The sequence below is a fragment of the Dinoponera quadriceps genome, unplaced genomic scaffold, assembly GCF_001313825.1.
Source record: "Dinoponera quadriceps isolate SergipeBrazil2010 unplaced genomic scaffold, ASM131382v1 scaffold163, whole genome shotgun sequence".
NCBI classification, from domain to species: domain Eukaryota; kingdom Metazoa; phylum Arthropoda; class Insecta; order Hymenoptera; family Formicidae; genus Dinoponera; species Dinoponera quadriceps.
Window position 1 is genome coordinate 1730786 of NW_014554384.1, and position 16098 is coordinate 1746883.

A 16098-nucleotide genomic window follows, 5' to 3' on the forward strand; every position below is an offset into this window, starting at 1 on the left:
AAGCTAGATCTGCTAACTAAGTTTCACTTGTATTATATAGCTAGTTTTTAACTGTGAGAGTTAATTCTTCGCTTTCCCGTGCGCTACTTCATTTCCGCGTAAAAAGATTTGTTCCGATGGCGGTGTGTTTACATCGCAGCCGCATGATAATTTGCGAATGAATACGCGCTAAAATAAGAATTAAGCACGCTCTATGCGCACCTCTCGACGTACCTCGATTATCCACTCGAAATTCAATGAAAAAGCAAAACCTGCCGCGCATCGACGCACGTTATTATTAGAATCATCGTTATCGCGATTACCGTGATTAATTAACGCCGGTACTGTACACGAGTACTGCGATCGACGATTATTAAAGCTTACGAAGAATAAAGCAGATTTACATTGGCCGTCGTGTTTGGAAATTCATCAATATGTATCGCCAAGTAATACTCGATGGCACAATATAACGTGGCCTCGTGGCGTGACGATCCCAATAAATCATCGGGGAAGCACAGGTCGTTACATGTTACACGAACCACCACGCAGACAGCAGAAACTTTAGAGGGAAGGATGGAGAAGCGGCGGCAGGGAAGGGTACACCCGACAGAAGACCCGAAAGAAAAATCTCGGCAAATACTGATCGCTTTAATTGCTTGCGCGAGCGCTCCGTTTATGTATTTTACATTAACTTCAATCTCTGACCCTTCCCCCTTCCTCTTTCCCGCCGTTCACCCACTTCGCCATTCCCAGCGCGCCTTTTTGTCCTCCCTTTCCCTTTTCCCTCCCGCTCTTCTTGATACTCTATTATTCAGACCAGTTCTTGCGCGCACTTGGCGGATCAAAGAGATAACCAGCAGGGATATCCAATTTATCTTCCTCGGAGGGGGAAGGAGCTTTGACCGGCTCCTACCGATTGTAATTGCAATTAAACGGCCGGCGGCAACTCGACAACGAATTCTTACGATACGTGCAGGATTTCCGCTCGAACTTCGCCGAACGCGATCGCGATACGTTGACTTCCTCGCGAAGTACACGCGGGTCTCGGATAATTAGAAACATTCAGCGCCTCGAGATCTCGGCGATGTCCCCGGAGTGTTTCGGACGCGATTAAACATCGCTTGACACAGTGACGAGAGATTAATCGGATCGACAAGTATCGGCGCGTCGAATTTCCTGAGAATTCAGTCTGTGATGATAATCGTTTATACTTTGGCTTGTCCGAGATGTTCGTGTGAGTTTCAATAGATGCCTCTACGAGCGTTGGGTAAATAAAAATGATTGAAAATATGCGATGCCTCCGCATCGTTCGATAAGTGACATTTCAACGCGTCACTTGGCAAACATTTGGTTGAGATCGTTTGAGTCTGTGCTTCATTACTGAGTTTTGAGGATGGGAAGATAAAATAGTGCATTTTCGACGTGTGATATTTTTCTACTACGGTAAAGGGAAAAACGCTGTGCGGACAACGAGCAAAATTTGTAAAGTATATGTAAATTCGTGAAATATACGAAGACAAAATGAGTTGCACGAGATCGGTTGTTCTGCCATATTCGCCGAACATTGTGCCAGACTACCACTCGTTCCGGTCTTTAGGAAATTCTTCGAACGGGAAAACATTCGACCGTTTGCAGGCAAGAAACCATGTGAATGACTTCTTGGCTTCTCCAAACCGGCCGAGTTCTTCGAGGACGGGATTCTACGGTCGCTTGAAAGATGGGTTAAAATAGTGGTGAACAAAACGATGAATACTTTGTTGAACAAAGTTTCCATTTAGTATCCAAAAATTCCGGGTCATTTTGGCCCAAAAAAGACTCGTGTGAACTTCTCGGACAAGCCGATAAATACAATAATTATAAGGAAGTAACAATTTATAATTTCAACATCCTTATTTTTCAAAGCGACGCGTTCACAATTATATTGCTTGAGACTCTTCCGAACGCACATAAATAACGTAAATAACGATAATCTGTGAATCGCAGTGGAGTGGAGGTTCGGCAAGAAGGTTCGATCCGCATCGCACAATAATTTCTCGCACACGCGCTCAACTCCCTCCGTGGAACTTCCGCCATTTTTTCGCCGGCGTTTTAATAATCGCGACCGACCCGAACGAAGTTTCCAGCTGGAGCCGCAGCTATATTCGCCGTAACTTCCGACCGTCGATCTTTGAATTCCGGCCGCTCATGAATACGCGAATGCGCGGCGCGCAAATATTCTCAGAGCGGGCGAAACCGGCGGAAAGCGATAACTTCGCGTCGCGCTGCGCCTCGAGTGGCGTATCGACCGTTAAAGATCGATGTAAGCCGTCGAAAGAAGGCCGAATTACGGAGTTAGTTATGGACGTAAAGTAGCGAGTCGCATCGGGGAATTAACGGACACGTTGTTGCTCGACGAGGGTCGAGTAAAGGCGATTTGCAGATTAGCACCGGCTGCGCGCCGATCTATCGAGCTATCGAACGCGCCATACGGTAAAAAAAATAGTAGTATCGTCCAGGAAAGAGTCCTTTGACCGAGACGACGGCGAGTAGCAACCAATCGCGCTACTACCCGTGTCGCTAAAAATACGTAAGAAAAATATTATAACTTACCGCTACATCATGAAAGGCTCTCAGCCGTGGGGAACAAAGAAAATGGCGCCTAAGTTATATTATTCAAACAGCCGATCGAAACTGATTTTCTCCATCGCGTCTCTCTATTTATATTTAGGACTCTAGTATAGTGATTTTTCGTCTCGCAAATAACCTTCCTTCGAGCAAAATCGGGACAACCTTGAAGATTAAACAAGAAACTCGGGGAGATAAGGATGGCACGATCAGCCTTTATCAGTGTTGCGCTACACAAGCCGCCGATCGCGTTGCGTGAATAGTAATAAAATAAGAAAAGAAAGGAAAGAAGAAATGAACAGAGAAGAGAGACTCACCGGGATGGCAACGCAGTCTTCGAGCTCGGCGAGGGGCGATTCCGAGCAGAAGGTGCCTTCGGTGAGGAAGGGCGGCCGGGGGGGCGGCGGCAACCGGAACTCAGGGGGCGGCCCGGGGCACTCCGGGCACTCCGTGCTCTCCAGCGTCTCCAGCTCCTCCATCCTCCACCTCAGCGTGCTGAAAGAACATAAGAATCATCGATTAATTTCAATGGCGATGAACCGTTAGTCGGAATCGCGAAAATACGGAGGAGGGGACCGAATAGAAACGCGTGATTTTTTAAACAAGTATCGATTGACGTGGAGAACGTCGTGCTCGAAACGATCGCAGCTCCACGGTGCGATAATGCGTCGAAGCTGCGGAGAAACATTAACGATTCACGGTGAATCAAGCTCTGAGCGTGAAATCTGACGGACTTCGGAATAACAATGAATGCGGACGAACGCAGAGAGAACGCAGAGAGATAACCGGGGGAGGGGAAGATCACGATGCGGCCGGTATGCTAATGTCTGGGGACTTAATTAAGGTCTCATAATGAATCAGTCACGGGACTCGCCTGAGTCGCGAGTAGGTGCACGCAATTGTGCCGTTTGATTAATTGTCCTCGCACGGCCCCCCGCTTCTCGCGACAGCATCGCGGCTGCGAGGAGGGCGCGGGCAGTGCGATACGTCGCGGAACACATATTCGTCATCCGCGATCGTTGATCGATCGATCAACTTCCAACGGCCTTCGCCGGCGATGATCCTCGCGGCGAGCCTAAATTTCAGCAAGTAGAATTTCACGCGCATCGCATAATCGTGTTTGCGTTCCGGTAGCACCGGAACGTGGACGCGCTTCTACAAAAGTGCACGCCGGAAAAAGGATTTGGTAACAATTGGATTACCAAAATTTGGTTAAATAGTTTTAATTCAAGTCAATAACTGGTAAATAGTTTTAACTATTGTAATAACAGTAATATTGCTGTACAAGATTTCCATTCAAGTCAATTGTTCACAGTTATCTCATCCAAATTTTCATACAACTGAAAATTTAAACGAATACGTCCGGTTGCGATAATAGAAATATCATATTTTTCGTCATTGCACTTTAGTCTATTAATACCTACTTAGACTATTAATATTTATTTATACGAACTAAGATTTTTTTTTCTGTGTAATAGTAGTTAGTTAAATGACGTGTGCGTAGCGCGCGCTTGTTAATCCAGAAAATAAAAAAATTTGTCGAATAACGAAAAAATTAAAAACAAACATTCGGAAAAAAGTAAACTTAGAGAAAACTGCGACAGTATGAAAAGAAGTTGCGCATTGAAAAAATACAATTAAAATTATAATCATTTTCGACAACTCTTTCTCTGGTTTTAATCCGAAGAATAGTAATAGCAACATGCATGTAAAATCATGTTCTCATTAACATTATAATAATATTTGCTATAAAATTGATTCTCCTGATTATGATTTCTCTTTTAGAGAGAGAGAGAGAGAGAGAGAAGGACGATGAAGAAGAAATAAAGAGAAGCGCGAAAGAAAGCGAGAGGGAGAAATAAAGCGAGCGGGAAGAAGCGACTCGGTGATGAAGAGCGTATCGAGGCACTATTTTACACATACCAACCTCATTCCATGGAAGTAACGGCGTCCAGAAATTACGAACGCGGAAGAGGCGAGCCGGGAAAGCGGGGACGAGAAACCGGGGAGGTTGCGGGGCGAGTTCGTAGCTCCCGCGGGTTGAAAAGAGGGCGAAAGGCGGGCGAAGAAGGGGCGAAGAGAAGAGGAGGCGCGCTCAGTTTAATAAATGCACTCTTCCTTCCGTTCCGTTTCTTGGCTCGGCTTGGCTCCGGCGATGCGGCCGACGAGAAACTGGCATCAACCTCTTCCCTTCCTCCCTCCCAGCCTTGGCTGCGGTGGTTGCCTGTTTCTCCCCTGCGTTGCCGGACGAGCGTCCCGTCTCTCTCTCTCTCTTTCTCTCTTTCTCTGTCTTTTTCTCGTTGCATCGTATTTCCCTCGTTCGCATGCAGAACGAGAAGCAGAAGACCGGTCGAGCGAGCGCCGGCGCTCATCTCGTTTCCGGCTGCGCAGACCAAATCTACAGTTGGCGTGATTTTTATTTAATTCCCACCCCCTGCTCAACTCTTCGCGTCGACTCTAATGGTCGGATGTTCTTTTCAGAGAGAGAGAGAGAGAGAGAGAGAGAGGGAGAGAGAATTCTCGGGATATCTGTTTCCCTTCCCCCTTCCTACGACCGTGTCGCTTGCGTGCGCACGTGCGAACGCACCGCGCGATAAAATCGCAGATGAGCGAAACGCCATGTGCTGATGAAACGACGCCTCATTGTCTTCGTAAACCGGACGAGTCTTCTTGTGACTCTTCGTCTTTAACGCGTAATTCCTCGACATTTAACATAGCAATGGCTGTATTATGGTGAGAAAATATTCCGCGAGGAAAAGCGTAGACCAAGTTCGTGATATTCGTGGGGGGATACTCTGTTTACTTTTGCATTACCGAAGTCACTCCGGGTCATAAATCTCACAACTATATTTTAATTTCTGGCAAGGTAATTTCCATTGTCGTTTCAGTTATCAGGACACACATACGTGAGAATAATACGCAAGGGAGGCTGATGGGAATAATTCACTTAAAGTTAAAACGAGACGGGAAAAGTGATTAGCGATGCTATCGTATTCCTTCTCGTGACTTGTTTTAAAACTAGTTTTTCACTTACTTCTGCGTTAATCAAGATAAATCCGATGGTTAAAAACGAACGAAATGAAGACGCATGTTCGCGAAGTTACCAGGGTACCGGTTGCACTTCAAAGCGAAGATGAAGTGGGAGATAATACGGACAGTGTCACGATGAATCACAAGCAGAATTTTGAATTAAATTGTCCACTTTTCTACTAAGTGGCGCTGGTCTCCGACATGGTTTTACTTGAAGTAAGGCCAGGCTTTCCCTCCCAGATATAATGACTCTTTTCATGTATTAAATAGTCAATTGTAACGGAACGTGGTAAGAAACATTTCGCGTCAAAATCGATCCTAGTTAAAATTTTTGTATTAAATTTCTAACATATCTGCGTTAATTTAACATATTATATTTATGTTATCTCAACACTTTGGGCTGGGTCGATGTTCAACATGTGTAAGTATTAAAATAATACATTTTATATTTCAGTGTCGATTAATGTATTATATTATATAATTTTGTGTTAATTTTTGACGTAATATTTGAGCTACTTTTAACATATTTATCTTGTGTTAAATTAACAAACAATTTGTCAAGTGGACCGTTTAGAACATCTGAAATGTGATAAATTTAACACTAAATTTTTTATTGTGCGCATAAAATTTCGATTTATACACTGAAAGAAAAAAAAAATGCTACGTTCAAGTAAATATTTGTTAAGAAATATTGGAATAATTATTTGGATTAGGTAAATATTACTTGAATACATAACATTTTTTTCTTTTAGTGTGCTACATTCAAATAATATTTATTTCATCCGAGCAGGATAACTCCTTCAATATTTTTTAGCAAATATTTACTTGACTGTAGCACTTCTTTCTTCCAATGTACGTTTGAAAACATACTCGCATGCATGCATTCGCAAATTATCCGGATGAATTATGTAATATGTTACGTTTCAATAATATATTACTTCCGACAAAGGCGAGGGAAGTTTTCGAGTTGCAGTAAATCGATATAGTTGTCGCGCGAACCCGAGAAGCGCTCGTTCGCGCCGGTCTGGTGCAAGCTCTGTCTACCGTCGAACTTGCGAGCGGCAAGACGAGTAGAAACGGAGAGAGGAAAAAGCAAGAAAACGAGTAAACCAGAGGGGACACCGCAAAGTGGTCGGATGCTTTTTCCGAGTGGTCGAGCGAGCGAATCGACTGTTGGGGACGGGAATGGCCGCGGCCCTTTTCGGCGCGCCGGAATTGCCGAGGGATTTATCGAGCGGCGTTCTTACCGATTGGAGGTCGTCGAAGTCCTCGAGAAGCTATCGAGTTAGAAGAAATGGTCCGGTGAGACTGGAACACCGAGGACGCGGCTATTGCATGATCGATCTTATTAAAAGCACGAGCTTTACTTGTAATATTAGCTACCCTCGACTCGAGCAAGTTAGTCACGATATTACTGTAAGAAACCACGGGAGAAGAACCGGCAAAATAGCGGCCATCAATTGTGAACAATTGGAGGCTAATTTTACAAATGTTTTACATTGTCTGGTACAAAATTCAAAGTATTCACAAAGAAAAAAGAAAAAACGAGGACCGTGTGACATTTTAAGCAATTCCGAGTGGATAAACAAACGAATAAAATTCAATTCGGTTGTTTTCCACTCGCTCGACGCTTCTCTCTCTCTCTCTCTCTCTCTCGCTATCTCTCTCTGTCGAGAAATAAAAACACCTCCGGCTGCGCCGTGGATAAGGGTTAAATTTCGTCGTGGACCAACACGAAGGGGATTAATCCCTTTTTCGCGTGCCACCGAATGCGCGCCCGTGTTGACCGCGCTACGTTTTAATTAGGCAAATTTTCGTCCCGCGGCCATTTGTCACGATAAAGCCTCGTCCGTACGCGACACCCTTTCGCCTTTCCCGAAAAATCCCCCGACTGACCCGGTCACGTACGCCGCGTACCGGTATTTATCATTTCCTCCGGCGCGAGCTTTCCGTAGCTTGGCAGACGGCGTATTTTTCCCCGAGGCTTGTACAGGCTTCCGCGAGAGAGGACGGGGAATTATGATCGTCGCGCGACATCGCCGGGCCATTATGCATTTTAGGCGACTCTTCCCGTTCCTTTTCTCCCGTATATCCGGCGAATTCACCTCTTTACTCGTTCCGAAAATACTTCCGAAAATAATGACGTTTGGACGGTCCTTGAAAAAGATTTATATGGTTTCTCGCTTTCAACGTCAGAATTTAATTTGGCTGTAATAATGAATCTTAATTGCAATTTACAGATTACAGGATATTTATTATAATCTTTCTCATACTTGAATTATATTATAAATATTGTGTGCTGTCTGAAAAGTACTGGGCTAGTACCGAAACATGATGATTTTTGTGTCGATTTTAAGTACGAGGTCAGTATCGATTCTGGATATGAGGTCAATACCGATAATACTGTTTTTTAATACTGAGCCAGTACTGGGTCAGTACCAACAACATAAGTCCATTCTTCGATACCGGCCTAATATTGTGCCAATATCTTTTACTGGCAGATTATATACGATTCCTGGAATTTAATATATGTATACCAGTGCTAGCTTTTGATAATTATATATATATAAAACATTGCTTTTAATACGTAATTTTGTATTTCTAATTGTGTTAAGTATTATTTTAATATTGATATTTTTGCAAAAATTATTGGCACTAGACTTAACTTTCTGATAAAATTTTTTTTGTAAAAAATACAAGTTTAGACAACGATACTTTATTTTAATGTTTTATCTTTATTTGAGCGAGGGAGAGCACGTATATTCAATACTTTGTTTCGAACAGGTATTGTCACATAAGAATGCGTTGTCGCTTTAATAACATTAACTTAAATAATGTACAAGATAGATTGCTTCTATGAATAAATAATAAATTTTTCTTACTGTAACATGTTTTGAGCAGCAATCATTATCTTTTCCGAAAAGTATCACCGTACAGGTAATAGCTAAGTAATTGCAGTACATTTTATATGTATTATACATTTGCCATATTGTGCCTACTAATGGATATTTGTAGCTTGTTATATCGATGTTTACAATTGAGAAATTGTCAACAATTATCTCGACTCACGAACATATTTGTATCCATTATTAGTGTCCTTCGAACTGTCAACGATTGAACACTTATACCGAATTCATATATTACAATTTGTAATATCCGTTATAATGTGCCGTGATTCGTACATTATTTCTCAAAATTAAAATTAAAGTATCGGTAAACGTCAATCACTCAAGGCGTTTAATGATGAGTGCAAGTGAAGGGCTGTATACGTATGGTGAGCATTCAATGGAAGAAAATTGCAATAAGTTTTTCAATCCAAATGTTTGTCATGTCTGCAAATCACTAAACAATGGCAACTTAATTCCATGTGATCAATGCCACATGATCTCTTACTGTTGCGAACAGCATAAGGAGAAGCATGTGGAATCACACCGAGCGATCTGCACAATTATAGCAAAAGTGACGGTAAAGGAACCAAAATGGAACACCAGACGTTTTGGTAATTTCGAAGAATGGAGAGCATCACAGAGAAAATTGATGCGGCTAATCCAGAAGGATATAGCACGCGATCTAGAATTATATGAAATCGAGATGTTCATGTGTGCAAAATTGTGTTTTATTTGCTATCAACAAATTAATTTGCAAACCTGCAGACTTTGCCATTCCGCCAACTACTGCGATGACCACATATCGGATTTTAAATTACAACATAAATTCTGCTGCAAAGACCTACTACTGTTATTGAACATGAATATTGCAACTATAAACAACACTATCTGTAATTCGTATCCAGAATATATGAGATTTTCAATATTTCCTCGTGAACAAGTTTGTGAAAGCATGACTAAATTTGTTGATGATTATATATCGATATATATGAACGTTTCATTGAACCCTTTCAAATTTTGGACTGTAGACCGTTACGTATACTCGGATTATGTATCAGGTCCTTTAACATTGTATTATGCGATGAAAGAATCAATTTTATTAGTTCTTGCAGATGAAGATCCAGAATTTGTCATTCATATTATTGCTGCAAATATCGTAGATATAGAAGGTTTACAAGCTTGGGAATTGTTTCTATGTCTCTTTAAGAATATAGAGAAACTATATATTGTAATGATAAAACCGGAAATATGCTTTGAACCATATATTTATCTATATGCTCGTATAAATCCGTATAAAAGGTCTCAGCACGCAATTTATTTCCAAAATGTATCTGTGTCATACGACGATTATGTGAGTATGGCGTCATACAAGCAACCAAATCTGATCATAGGATATCAGATTGATCTTAATGTTGAGGGATCATGGTCGGAATCTTTAACAGCAATACTGGCTCGAAATTGTCCGATACTTTTAACCGCCAAGTCGGAAAATATAATAGAAGAGAACATAAATAAGATCGAAACTCTCGTGGAACAAGAAGCCTTATTTAGCAGATGTTTCGATTTAGGTGAAAATAAATTTCGTAGTTGTAAACCATATAGAGATTATGAGACTGGTGGGATTTTTTATCGAAATGCTTATGTAAGTGGAATAACAGTTTACGAGGATCATTTTTTCAATTGTAACTGATGCGGTATGTAACGATATGATTTTTATTCTCAGTTTCTTAACAGTATTGTCAACTGTATACGCAAGTTTTGATAGTATTCACAAATAAATTATAAATTCCTTGATGAAACATACATTCGATGTTAGGTAATGTGTTGTGTTAGGTTGTTATGTTGTGTTAGGTAAATTGCTTTTCTATTTTCTTTTAAAAATGGAAAAAAATGGAAAAAGGACATCTTTATATATACAGGATGTTCCAAATCGTTCTTTGTTCCCGCGGTGTGTAGATGAGACAAGTGAACTGAGCAGAAGAGTCATGTTACCATTTGCAAAATTCACAATAGTTAGTGAGGAATTAATTATTTTATCTGAGCTAATGAACGCACAGGAAAAGGCAAGATTGGACATTGTATAAAGAAAAATGGCTTATTTCTGAAGATCTAGCAACGATAAACGTCAACTAATTTCTAAAGGCGAAGTAACACAGCAAGCAGCGAGCGGCATGTGACATAGGGCTGTGCGCCGAAAAGAAACACGCTTCTCGCTATTAGTTATATTCGCTATCAATGATATTCATCATTACTAGATGTTTACAAATAAGCCATTTTTCCTTACGCAGAGTCTAGCCTATTCCTTCCTGTGCTCATCGGTTCAGACGAAATAATTAATTCCTCACTAACTATTGTGAATTTGGCAAAATCAATTTCATCCGTTCTACTTGCACACCACGGGAACCGAGATTAGTTTGGGACACTCTGTATGTGGAAAACAAAGATTATATTTATATTTGTTTCACCTCCTGCGGCGTATAAAGTTTGTGAACTATGAACGCTTTTTCGAGAATATCATGAAATAAAACAAACACGATTATAAGCTGTACTGATAGCAGAAATTTGATCAGCTATACTACATCGGATTAGTGCATACTGAAGGCCGCCACACATCTAGTATTTAAATACAATGGCATAACGTAGGCACTTTAACGACGAAATAAAATATATGTTGCGCTTTATAAAGTGACAATAACATTATTAATATTTATCGTTCAAGTATGTTTAAATGCTTTTTTATCTAAAAAAACTGTTTTATGTATAACAGCATCAATATGCACCAATTCAGTGTAGAGCGTTGATCGAATTCACTTATAAATGCGCTCATAATACTCGCCGAATGAATATAATAATGTATAATAATAATAAAGAATATTATTACTTTTGCTGTAATATATAATCGCGTATTATTTCTAAATTTGTATTACAAATTATTTGTAAAAAACAATTATACCATCTTGTCACTGAAAAGGCAGGAAATGGGCCAAATATTTGGTATGTCGATCAATGTTTTAATATTTTATAAAATTGTTCTCAAAATGTAATAATAATAATAACTGTGTAAAAACATATTATAATTTCGTTTCATTTTCAGTGAGTGAAATTTTCTAATACTGTTATTTTGGCAGAAATTGTATTCACTCAGCCTAACATTCTTTCTTCCTGATATCACTTCTCTCTTTGATAGAAAATTATATATCTGCCAACAATTAAAAAAAAAAAGCTGTTTTCTATATTATAGCAATATTTTTCGTCTTGTGTGGTTTTGTTTAGATAGTGCAGCGCGTAAAAAAACACTTGGCCTAACATTATTCCTTTTACAATTAACATTCCCCGATAACATTCCATTCGTAGAATACAGTACTATTTGTACGGGAATGCGCGTTAACTTGTTTTACCTTTTTCTGAAGAAGTGCATTTATTGAGAAATACAAGCGGAAGATAAATTCGTTGTCGTTCTGAATATCATAAATTCGGGAAGAAAGGACATTTGCCAGGCGTTTCAAGCATGCGGATTTCCGCATTTTTCGGAAACTGAACTAAACGAGGCGAAGAGAGTACTCCTCGAGGAGGCAGGACGAGTCTCGTAATCGCCCCGTGAAGAGGGGGCAAAAGGATCGGGAGAAATCTTCTTTATGCCGTTTCACAGAGGGTGCCGAATTAGCTTGCGTTAAATGCGGGCTGCGTGGGTGGCTTTGCGAAGGATAAAATCGCCGGATTGTCGTTTTGTGCGGCGTCCGTGTCGGTGTTACGAAGTTTAAATTAAGTCATTTTAATCCCGCGAGTAGTAGGGCTGGCGGGCAAGGAGAAGGGAGGATGGTAGTAGGAGGATATCGAGGAAACTTCGTCGGCGCTCTTGTTAAGTTCCGACGTTAAGTAATCAGATTAGCCCCGGAACTAACCTCGAACGCCGCTGAAAACGTTGCGGGGGGAGTCTCGCGTTAATCCAGTTTCGCCCCGGTGAAATTTTGGCTGCGTAATCGTCTCAAAAAAGCGAATTCCACAAGCGGCCGGGCAGAGAGAGGAGAAGGGGAGAAAAGCGTCGCGGGAGTCTCCCTCGGAGAAAACAAGCGGACGAGCTTGCTTTTCGAGCGAAGTTGCTTCGGGAGCAATTTACAAGGTTTACCTGCGACGAATGTCCGCGATCGCGAATGTGAAACGTACAAATACCCTGATCAAGCTTTATCGTTATATTTGTCATCACACGTGTCGATCTTGTTTCTTCGTATCTTCTTAATTCTCATACCTTTTCAAGCTTTCCACAGGAAATGCTTGGTCCAAAGGTAAAAAATTGCTCGGTTTTCTCGTCTCCGCTTTCTGCTACTTTTCGAAAATTCTCCGGAGAATTGAATCGCGCAGATCTGACTTGAAAAGAAGCCTCGGGATCACCACACTTGATGCTTTCAACGGAATATGTCCGTTAAAAAATCGAGCTCTTATATAATGAAACTGAATGTGAAAAGCAGATGTGTTTTTGGACGGTTATCCGTGAAGTGAAATCGCGAATTCGACTTAGAGCAAAGTCCTTTCGCTGCCAAAGTTCGCTGCAGAAAGTTCGGACGACGCATCAGTAATTGTAACTGCATTATTACGCCGCGCGACGTCCGATCCCGCCGGCGTCGCCGTTGACTGCGAATTTTCGAGAGAGGCGAGCGTCGAGGGAAATAACCCCGACTTTTCCTCCCACGGCAATAATTCAGCCGCGCCGACTTCCGCGAACTGTATCTGGGGTTAATCATGTTTTTATCGCGGGAGTAAAGGGCTCCTCGAACTTTTAATCTCACGAATTCTCGGAATAGCGAATAGCAAGCACTCTCCGTTGTAATTCACTTATAATTTAACCTGTAAATAAATTAAACGAATCCCCCAGCCGACTTGGCGCAACGTCGCGCAACATACGAGTGCTCTGACGGCAGACCACGATTTTACTCCAAGATTAATTCAATATCATGTTCCAATTTATAATTGCAACATTGCGCAATCGGCTCTCTCGTATTAACATTACTCGTCGCGCGAGTTGCGCCTTGTTTACCAGGCTAATTGTTTACGAAAACTATACATTTCGTAAATAATACGCAGTACATATCTTGACCGGAATTTTTGCCATTTTTGCAACGTAATAGCCAATGTGATAAAATTAAAAGTAAAAATAACAATTTCTTTCTAAAATTTATCAAAAATGTAAGTTGAGCGATCAATCAACGATCATCGGAAAAAGGGTTGATCTGCAGAGAAATTATATAGTTACTTTCAACTTCGACTATATTCTTTTTTAGTTTTAACTACAAAAATAGTAGCAGCAATATGCATGTTATTAAGGTTATTACAAATGACGTAGTAACACGTATTAGAAAAACGGTTCTCCTGACTATAATTTTCTTATTATTATTTATAATTATATTGATTATGACATAGTTACAAATATCAGGTATTATTCTATCAATGTACCCGATCGGTTGGCAATGTATTAAATAATATCTGATGTACCAAATTGGTCCGACTATCGAGTAACTACACGAGGCGCAAGTTGCACAGCGGATGGTAAGTTCGTTTATGTTCGGCCCTTGCACGGAGAAAGCAAATTTTGCCGGGACAACAAACGTTGGACAACATGGTGACAGCAAAAACATTGGTTCAGACGGAAAAAAGTTTGTTTAAACTTTTGAAAGATTTGTTAAGAGTATTAATTGTCCATATATCCAACGAATAGCGATCAACGCTCTTAACAAATCTTTCTACCGTGCGGATCAATTTTTTGCTATCTAAATCAATATTTCTTCGCTGTTACTATATTGACAAACATTTGCTGTTCTAGCAACATTTCTTTTCTTCCGTTTGCTCGTGACTTTCATTCAAGATCCGTGGCACATATCGTATCGCTCGACTCTTCGATTTACCCGATGACGAAGGCGTCAGTTCCCGCGCGAACGACGCAATGCGGGAAAGGAAGGGAGGGCTCAGTCGGGAGAATTTCGACTACCAGCAGCTCCATACACGAGAGCCGCGAGTGTCAATAGACGGCAGCAGGCGCCTCTGGAGAGCAGAACCGTCGTCGCCTGCCCCGCTAACGAGGAACTCCTTTAATTGGACGTTAACCCGCCCGGCGACCCGCCTGAAGACACACGAAACAAACTTTTATCGGAGGACACGGAATCCGAGCACGACAACGGTCGATTCGGGCACCGTAAAGAGAAAGGAGCAGGGGGGGGGNGAGGGTAGTAGGTCTTCGAGAACGAGAAAGCTCAGAGGAGAAACGAAGCGAAGAACGGCATTAACACCGTGTAGGCCGCCTTCCGTGCCGAAATAACGAGTCGAAGTGAGTCCGTGGCCGCGGTAATTGGGCGAATACAGTCATTAGCGGGCGCACGGCAAAGGAAACCGAAGGAGGGGGCAGCGCCGACGGGATGAGAATTCTTTAGTCCGGAATGACGTATGAATAATTACGCTCCGGAGAGACCCGTTTTTACCGTCTCGCGGAGCATCGTGAATCGCTTTTATGGATCGACCCGGGAAATTCACGATTTACCGATATCTCCTCTCGATTAATTAAAATCACACTCGCGACAGTATAATATATAACATCTATGAAGTACGAAGTAAGATATTTAACATATATGTATCATTGGTTACACTTTTATTCTAAAATAACTTCATCTTCAAATGTTGCACGACTCATTTCGTTGGCTGCGAAGCACTTGAAGATGAACCTAAGGTGGTTTTAAATATACAATCCGACTACGAATACCGCTCTATTATTACATACTCGTTGTATAACTTTTGCAATTAATTGTATAACTTAATTGAACGCGTCGACTACGTAGGTGATCGTTACTTGTGAAAAAGGATGAAATTTTTAGAAAACGTAAAAATAACTTTCGAATCGCCCCCTCGAATACGACTGGATATTTAAGGAACATCTTGTATATCGGCTACTTTATTGCGTCGACTAGATTGCTGCTAATCACCGTCATTTATCCGAAACTAGAATGGAGATAACGCTCGTGGGATAACGGATGTGCGAATCTTCGATAACGTGTGCACGAATTACGCACGAAAGCGCGAGAGTTTTGCGATCCGGTCTAAAGAGACGGAGGACTTTCCCGCCGTGTTTTCGGGACATATGTCTAATTAAAAAGCGTGTTTCACCGCGGCTACGGGCGGACGTGGGTACGATCTTCATCTTCCGGCGTGCCGTGCGTTATCGTTTCCGATAATGCGGAACGCGCGACACGAGCCAAGCGGCCAGTTGTCGCATTATTTCAGAATTAGCTTCGCTCACTCGGCTCGTATCTCCTAGTTAAGTGATACGAGCTTTAGTAATACAGCGAGCGCTGAAGAGGAGTTAGGTAGTGAGGGATCGAGAGTGGGAGGGAGGGAGGGAGAGAGAGAGAGGAAGGGAGAAGGCTAGTACATCGTTGCGCGTGTATAGCTAATGCACCACGGCGCAGGTTATTACTGCAGTTTGCAAACAGCCGGGAGAACGGTAATGCAATCAGCAGTGATACAATCACGCGTGTACCATTCCGCTAACTTCGGGGTGAGCGTGCGCGCGCGCGCGCGCTGGGGATGAAGCGGGGATGGAATTGGAAGGACGTTT

General features: G+C 41.7%; 1 protein-coding gene across 1 annotated transcript in view; it reads right to left on the reverse strand.

The window, feature by feature from the left end:
• Window positions 1-16098, reverse strand: part of LOC106748114 — a 143634-nt gene that overhangs the window by 107263 nt on the left and 20273 nt on the right. Inside the window, exon 2 of the mRNA XM_014626342.1 lies at window positions 2901-3078. Within this exon, the coding sequence (XP_014481828.1) occupies window positions 2901-3062 (162 nt within the window). The 5' untranslated portion in view covers window positions 3063-3078. The remainder of the gene's footprint in view (window positions 1-2900; window positions 3079-16098) is intronic.